Source organism: Haliaeetus leucocephalus, unplaced genomic scaffold (genome assembly GCF_000737465.1).
Source record: "Haliaeetus leucocephalus isolate CR32 unplaced genomic scaffold, Haliaeetus_leucocephalus-4.0 Scaffold395, whole genome shotgun sequence".
Classification (NCBI taxonomy): Eukaryota; Metazoa; Chordata; class Aves; order Accipitriformes; family Accipitridae; genus Haliaeetus; species Haliaeetus leucocephalus.
The window spans coordinates 23,056-31,293 of record NW_010972831.1 but is presented as its reverse complement, the minus strand read 5'-3'; the positions used below and the strand labels follow the sequence as shown (position 1 = coordinate 31,293).

Sequence of the window (8,238 nt, the reverse complement as noted above, 5' to 3'; positions counted from 1 at the left end):
GGGCGCGGGGAGGCGGCGGCGATGTGGTGGGCGCTGAGGGCAGTGCGGCGGCCGCCGCCGGCCTTCCGCAGGGGCCTGGCCAAACCGGCGCGCCCGCGGAGCGTCCGCCAGCTGAGGGAGGCCGAGGAAGCCGCTCCGGTCTTCCAGTACGCGGGGAAGGCGGCCAAGCGGAAGGACCGCGTCTTCGTGTGGGGCTTCTGCTACTCGGGCGCCCTGGGCGTCCCCAGCTTCGTGAAGCCGGACGTGGGCTGGAAGAAGCCGCGGCGGATCCAACCCACGCCCTACCGGCTGGAAACGGAGGAGAAGGTGGGCTCGGGGCGCGGGTGGCGGCTCTGTTATGTCGCGACAGGGCGGCGTTAGCATCGCTTCTTGAACAGCGGTGCACCGTCTCTGTCCGTGCCAGTTAATCTGGGCAGGCTTCTTTTCTCGGCTTTGAAAGGCGTTAAGTAATCTGAGTTAAAGACTTCGCTGTGATTGGTTTTTTTTTTTTTTTTTAACTGATGTAGTGGTGTTAATCACGGTGGGGTGTGGTATAAGTAGAGTAGCATGCGATTTGGGAAGTATATATTTGTTTGTCAGAGGCGTAAGAGAGCAAGAGTGTGAACAACATCTTGTCAAAGAAAATGCGGCTCGTTTTCAGCGGCTTTTGTGGCTACTCTCACCTTGACGAAATTGGAACCTTGTGTCAAAAATCATGTTATTTTGTGTGCGTGTTTCAGGCATCATTCTCTGCTGTGCAATTCAAAGAAGGTCTGAGGTTTTATTCTGGGCCTTTTTTTGGCAAAAGGAGTGAAACAGGGGAATGTTATTCTCTTAATGTCTCCTTGTGTTTGTTTTCTTATTGTCTGTTGCTGATGCAGGTCAGCAAATAGGTCTTCCTCTTGTGTTTGAATGGGTCCAAAATAATGCAAAAATAAAGATGTACACACGCAATAACAAAACTCTAGGACAGTCGTGTTGGACTTGAGTTCATACCATTGTGCTTATCACTGAAGAGTGTTTCTGATCATTTTTGCAAAGACCATACATACCGTGAATTTGGGCTGTATTTGGATATAGCTGTCGTGGTTTAACCCCAGCCAGCAACTAAGCACCATACAGCCGATCACTCACTTTGCCCCCACCCAGTGCAATGGGAGAGAGAATCAAAAAAAAGTAAAACTTATGGGTTGAGATAAAGACAGGTTAATAGGACAGAAAAGAAAGAAAATAATAATAATGGTAATAATAATAATAATAAAAGGATTGGGATGTATAAAACAAGTGGTGCACAATGCAACTGCTCACCACTCGGTGACCCATGCCCAGTTAGTTCTTGAGCAGCAATCCCCACTCCCCCCAGCCAACTCTCCCCCAGTTTATATATATACTGGGCATGACGTCCCATGGTATGGAATACCCCTTTGGCCAGTTTGGGTCAGCTGTCCTGGCTGTGTCTCCTCCCAACTCCTTGTGTCCCTCCAACCTTCTTGCTGGCTGGGCATGAGAAGCTGAAAAATTCTTGATTTAGTATATAAACACTACTTAGCAACAACTGAAAACATCAGTGTGTTGTCAACATTTGTCTCATATTAAATCCAAAACATAACACTATACCAGCTACTAGAAAGAAAATTAACTCTATCCCAGCCAAAACTGGGACAATAGCTTAATGAAGGATGAATGCTGGTGAACAAATAGCACAAGGTGAAACTTGTTTTTCTAAGCCATTGTTTATAACTGAATGTTGTGGTTTTGTTTGTCTTCAAAGATATCCTCTGCTGCCTGCGGTTATGGATTCACACTGCTGTCCTCTAACACAGCAGACATCACCAAAGTGTGGGGCATGGGGCTGAACAAGGATTCCCAGCTTGGATTCCAGAGAAGCATAAGAGATCGAAGTGAGGATTGAAGTGTGTTAAAGACTTGCAGGGTGGCACTACAGGATACGTGTGATGTGGGAAACTCCGTGTTAGAAGGGATGAAGAATATCCAGGAGGCTTTGATACAGAGTGTTGGGCTATACTTTTTTTTTTTTTTTCTTTAAAGAGGTCTTTTTTTGGAACTTAGCTGTGTGTTTGTGTGGTTTGTAATTGGTCAAGGTATGGATCTGTTCTGTGCACTGCACTTACATTCTTACCTGGATGTAACTAAAGCCTAAGTAACTACTTATTCTGCAGAAGGGCGTGTGTGTGTTGATTAAGGTGTTGCTTTGAATCTCTAGAGTTTGATGGTAGACAATGTAGTGGACTAGTTAATAGTTTTATTAACTATTTTTGGCAAGGTGGTTCTCTCACTTCTGTTGCCTTTGCACCTATAAACTAAACTCCTTTCCCACAGAGATTTTTTTTTTATCCAGTAAGTTAAGTTTTTTGTGAAGCTGTAAGGGTTTTTTATTTTAATACCGAATTGCATTTTGAAAGAAAAACATGTTATTCTGTAATTCTGCCTTATACCGGGCTCTCAAACGCGTTTAAGATGATGATTTCTGTGCAGAACATTGCCACCTTCCACCTAAGACAGATATGAAAACACAAACTTAATTCCCTTATAACATGGCTGTCTCTAACTGTTTGAAAACATTCCTTCATAAACAATTGGGGAAAACCATGTTAAAAGCAGTTTTTCTCTTTGTAGTGTATAAGAGCATAATCCATTGAGGTATGGCGCATCTGATATGGGCAAAAGATTAAACTTTGTGGAGAAGCAGAAGAAAATTGCAGCTACTGTGCAGAATGCTGAAGTTTACAGTGGTGCTGCTGTTGTGCATTGCTGCTAGCAGACTTTGCACGCAGCAAGTGTGCTTAAACAGCAGCTGCAAAATGAAGGGTCCACAGAAACCCAGTTCACTCACTTCTACTTTTAAAGGTTTCAGCTCTTATGCTGTCTTGGTTCAGTACGCGCTGATGGCTCAGGAATGTCTTGTCATTTTCTTGTTTTTCATCTGACCTGCAGATTATTTTGGCCAGAGAACCCAGAAATAGGTTAAATAGTTTTGCAGTTAGAGCCCCCTCCTAAGTGAGAGAGTGTTCAGTGTTTGGTAGGATCTGTTGAAAGTGACATGCAGATCAGTGGGGTTGCTACTGCTCTATATTTAACTTCCTACAATGGCAAGCTTCCTGTTGGATGTGCTGCTTGTTTTACAGACTTATTTTGGTACCTGCTAGTCCCAACACTGTGTCCCTGTAGATGCTTCATTTCCAGGGGAATTTGCAACCTTCTGACTTTTAGATGGTTGTATTTCATGCTCTAACTTCAGCTGTTTCTAAGCTAAACTACTAATCCTTCACTCTCCCCCTCCTCTTCCTTAGCCATCTCATTGCCTCTTTTCTCCAAAATCCCTCAGATATCAGTGATGATTACCACAGATCCCAGTAGCTTGTGTCACTCTGCTGGAAGGAACAGAGAGAGAAGAAAAGGTTTTTTGCTTTGTGACTTCCACATCCCTTTAGGCAGATACAGACTTTGCTGCCTTTCAGTTCGTGCTGTATTGCATGGCAGGCTCCCATCATTTGCAAACAGCCAGTTGTGATGCCTGTCCTCGCATCAAGTAGTGCCTTACTGTTAAAAGCGTATGTGTAGTTTTTCTGGTTTTTTTGATGTGAAAGCAGTGAGAACTAGTTAAAGCACTGTTACGTGTGAGCAGAATACTGCTTTGGGTCCTCTGGGGTTTGATTTCACTTGTTACAGTGGCTTTCTTTGATATCAAAGCTTTTTATCTCCCCTTAACCTTTTCCCTAGTACTGATTTATGTTTTGCTGTTCTTTTTTTCTTCCCCCTTTTTTTCCCCAGTTGGCTGTAACTGATTACATATTCTTCAAATTACTAAATCTTCTTTTTCTAGCACAGCCTGTCATTTTCTTTCATAAACATTAGATCTCTTATCCCCTATGGAGCCAGGCCAGCTAATGTTTCTTGCATTCCTTTTTTCTGAAGGGGCCTTTAATCTACTGTTCTTTAAATATGAAGCCCTAAGATTTTTTTTTTATTCACCTTTCAGGCTGTCTTTTTGTGACTGCTGCTGTTGTACCTTGTTTGCAATATCTCCAGTTGCACAGAGTACTTAGTTTGTGCTTGGTGTTAAGCTCTCTGGTAAACCAGCCTTATTCACCAATGTGGTTGAGCATATGGCTGAAAGCCTCAGTTTCTCAGTTCTGGCCACCTGAAGCCTTAATAACATTCAGCCTCTGGATATGGTGGATTTTTGATTAGGCAGTGATTATTGGCTTCAACCATCCCTATGGCTTTTAACTTCTTTCCTCCCTCAGTGAATCCCAGTCAGCTTTTTACTTTGGTTAGTATCTTGGCTTTCTAAAATATATCTGCTTTTGTAACAAAATACAAGTAAGCGTGTGTATGTACAATAGGATCGGGAAATATATGATGAATTTGCTTTGTGGAAGCTACTGACTTTTTAAATTTCTCTCTCTTCCTTAAGCTAAGGGCTATGAATATGTCTTGGAACCATCTCCAGTTCCATTACCACTGGAGAAGCCACAGGAGACTCGAGTCTTGCAGGTGTCCTGTGGGAGAGCCCATTCCCTGATCCTGACAGACAGTGAAGGAGGTACAGTATCACTTTTGCTGGTGACAAGGGATGCCTGACTATGCTTTTATTAAAAGCTCCAAAAAAGATTGTCTTCTGTCCTTTAGCACTAGACCCCAGATGGGCTGTCTGCACTCTAAATCTGATGCAGGTAGCTGTTGGCCTTTTTGGGATTGCTCCCAGGAGGGAGAGCCCTGGGCTGATAACCATGCATTGAGCTCTGCTTGGCTCAAGCTGTAAATGTGTTGGAAGCTTTTTCACAAATGTTGCAAAATATGGTTTGTTTATCTAGCCCCAGGCCTCGTTTAAGTGTAGCCTATTTGTCTTGTTCCGTCAGACATGTTTTTGAATTCAGTTTTGGATGGCTATGCCAATACTACTGTGTTACTTTCCCATTGAAGCCCCAGAGTGCTACATTAATAAAAGTGATTAATTAATAGGCCTTTATACAGAAGATCCTGTTCATGAATTGGCTTTCTAGGTCTCTGGGAATTCTCTGGTGCAGTGGCTTCAGTGCTACACTGAGCGATCCAGTGCTGCTTATCAGTGGGTGAGCTGGTTGGTTGGTTGATTTAACGCTCCTGTGGGAGCACTGATCTATTTCTGAGTCTCCTTGGCAACGGCAGGATGAACTAGGCAATTACTGAAAAACAGCCAATGGGCTCCAGGTACTGCTACTGTGCTTGCAACAGTATCACTGGGTTATTGTTGACGAAAATGGATTCAGTCACTTGAATTTGAGTGGACTTGGTTTGAAGAAAGCTTATGCCAATTTTTACAGTACTGTGTTCCACCTTTCATACTGAGGACCACATGAAAATATTTTGTGTGCCTGAAAAGAGGCTTTCAGGGGATTGGACAGTAATAAAACTAGTGTATTTTATCATTGTTTTTCAGTTTTCACAATGGGGAACAATTCTTATGGGCAGTGTGGCCGGAAGGTTGTTGAAGATGAAACTTACAGGTGAGAATCCAAAGATCCTGAACTTCCTTGATGTTAAAAACATAATTGCATGAAAACAGCACTACAGAAAAGCCTGGAGGTGGGAAAAATCTGGTAGTGTAAGGATGCCATTTAAGATTAAGGAGTCGGAGAACAGGTTTTTATGCTGCAGGCATCTTATAAATGGCCTGGCTTTAAACCCAGGCTGGGCACTAGCACTCTTCTGACCACATTCACAAAAGACAGAAAGATGTCAGCATGTGACAGTTTTCACAGTGCATAGTGAGAAAACCCAACCTTCATAAATTGCTTGAGGTAATTGGTGTTAGTAGTCAGTCTTTCTCCCTTTAGCCTCTCAGAGTGCAAGTGCCATTTCTGAGGGTGTTAGAAATGGATTTAATGATGAAAGAGGCATCCTTTTGTTGAATCTCTTTGCTGTAACTGCCTTTGAATCTGCAGTGCTTTTCCTTTACACAGTTTTTGTGGGCCACACCAAAGCATATTCTCAAAATGCTCTGTAAGATAGTAGTGATATGAGTGGATAGTGGGAATATGTTGAAAGTTACTGATTCCCTGGCAGGCCCTAGAAGAGATCTTGCTCATTGTGCTCTCTGTGATCCACAAGACTTGGCCTGTAGGGTTTAAGAAAATAGCTGTAATTTAGCTAGCTTTTTTTTTGCCTTGATACTGGAAGTTAGTCATTAGATTGTTCAGAATTCCTGTTTTTGTGAAAGAATGACATGGATGTTAACGCTACGCTGTGCTCTGGGGTATCTGGTTAATCTGTAGTTAAGTGAAGTGTTTATATAGGTGCTGCAATATTATCTAGTGTCTGTGCTCATTCTAGACTAGGGAACATGTTTGAGGATTGCTCCCACCCCTGATTCCCATGAGAGGTTATATTTAAAAAGTGACAGTTCTTAACTTCTTAAATAAGAGTATGCAAAATTACTTTCCTTCTTTGTGCAGTAATTTTACAGTGGAACCATGCTCTTTGAACATATAAGAGAACATGTGAAAGAAGCTCTCTTCTTCTAATTAGCAAAGTGACTTTCAGTAAAGGCAGGTCTACCTTCACGTTTTTCAGTTGCAGTCCTCTGAAATCCTCTGTGTTGCCTTTTCTCTTCTCGGTGGTTGGGTGGTGGTGTCCAGTGAAAGCCATCTAATTCATCAGCTGAAGGAGTTTGACAGCAGAGTTGTCCAGGTAAGAGGATCATCTGAACTGAATTCTGAAGGTGAACTGAAAACTGGCTCAACAGCTGAGCTCAGAGGGTGGTAATCATTGGCACAGAGACTAGATGAATGCCGGTAACTAGTGCTGTATGCCAGGGGTCAATACTGGGTCCGATCCTGTTTAACATTTTCACTAATGATCTGGATGATGGGACAGTGTACCCTTAGCAAGTTTGCAGGTGACATAAAACTGGGAGGAGTGGCTGATCCACCAGAGGGTGGTGCTGCCATCCAGAGGCTGGAGAAATGGGCTGACCTGAACTTCATGAAGTTGAGCAAGGGGTAGGGCAAAGTCCTGCACCTGGGGAGGAACAGCTCCAGACACCACTATATGCTGGGGACTGATGGGCTGGGAAGCAGCTCTGCAGAAAAAGCGCTGGGGGTCCTGGAGGACCCCAAGGTGACCGTGAGCCAGCAGCATGCCCTTGCTGTAGAGGAAGCAAATGGAATCCTGGGCTGCATTAGGAGGAGAGTTGCCCGCACGTCAAGGGAGATGGTCCTTCCCTTCTGCTCAGCACTAGTGAGGCCGCACTCAGAGTACTGTGTCCATTTCTAGGCTCCCCAGTACAAAAGAGACATGGACATACTAGAGAGAGTCCAACGAAGGGCCATTAAGGTGATGAAGGGACTGGAGCATCTCTCCTGTGAGGAACTGCTGAGCGAGCTGGGACTGTTTAGCCTGGAAAAGAGAAGACTGGGAGGGTGTGTCGTGGCAATGTGTATAAATACCTGAAGGGAGGGTGCAAAGAGGACGGAGCCAGGCTCTTTTCAGTGGTATCCAGTGCCAGGACAAGAGGCAGTAGGCGCAAACTGAGACACAGGATGTTCCCTCTGAACATCAGGAAACACTTTTTTACTGTGACTGAGCACTGAGACAGGTTGCCCAGAGAGGTTGTGAAGCCTCCCTCCTTGGAGATAGTCAGAAGCCATCTGGACATGGTCCTGGACAACCAGCTGCAGGTGGCCCTACTTGAGCAGGGGGGTTGGACCAGATGACTTTCAGAGTCATCTTCCAAACTCAGCCAGTCTGTAATGATTCTGTAATGACAAAAAACCCCCAAAACCCAGTATGGAAATCATTCAGTTGAAGCTCTTTGAAATGATGAGGTGATCTACTATATGGTTGCTTATAAAAAGCACAAGGTGGCATTTTGCTCCATGCCTCTGGAGAGCAGTTCTAACTGGCAATGCAGGGTCTGAACTTACTGAGGAATTTGATGGGAATACCAATGCAGCATTTGTTGCTCGACTCGTAGATAACACCTGCATGGCAGGGAGGTTGTTCTGATGCCTCATCTCTTCCTGTCCTGATTTCTTGCTCTTGTTCCCCTTTGTCACTTTTATATCACTTGGGAACTGTTTTATTTTGAGTTTTGTCTTCCCCATTTCAAAAGCAAGCTGTGAGACCGTCCAGTTAGACTAGCCAGCATTTCCATAGGGCAAGTTTCTAGGAGAGCAAGGGACTGCAGAGCAGCATAAATGCCACTGAGTCTGTACATGGCTGCAATATTTCCAGGCACAGGAGCCATTTGCTAGT

At 44.1% G+C, this 8,238-nt stretch overlaps 1 protein-coding gene across 7 annotated transcripts in view; it reads left to right on the top strand.

Annotated features, from left to right (window-relative positions):
* The first annotated feature begins 14 nt into the window (after nt 1-14).
* The window catches only part of WBSCR16 (Williams-Beuren syndrome chromosome region 16), a 29,318-nt gene continuing 21,094 nt past the window's right edge, over nt 15-8,238 (top strand). For all 7 annotated transcript variants that reach the window (XR_774739.1, XR_774736.1, XR_774735.1 and 4 more), the window contains exons 1-5: nt 15-306; nt 1,751-1,880; nt 4,418-4,546; nt 5,423-5,489; nt 6,621-6,672. Coding sequence is in view for 1 of the 7 variants with exons in the window: in XM_010573475.1 (XP_010571777.1) it covers nt 22-306; nt 1,751-1,880; nt 4,418-4,546; nt 5,423-5,489; nt 6,621-6,672 (663 nt within the window). In the remaining 6 variants the exon portion in view is untranslated. The remainder of the gene's footprint in view (nt 307-1,750; nt 1,881-4,417; nt 4,547-5,422; nt 5,490-6,620; nt 6,673-8,238) is intronic.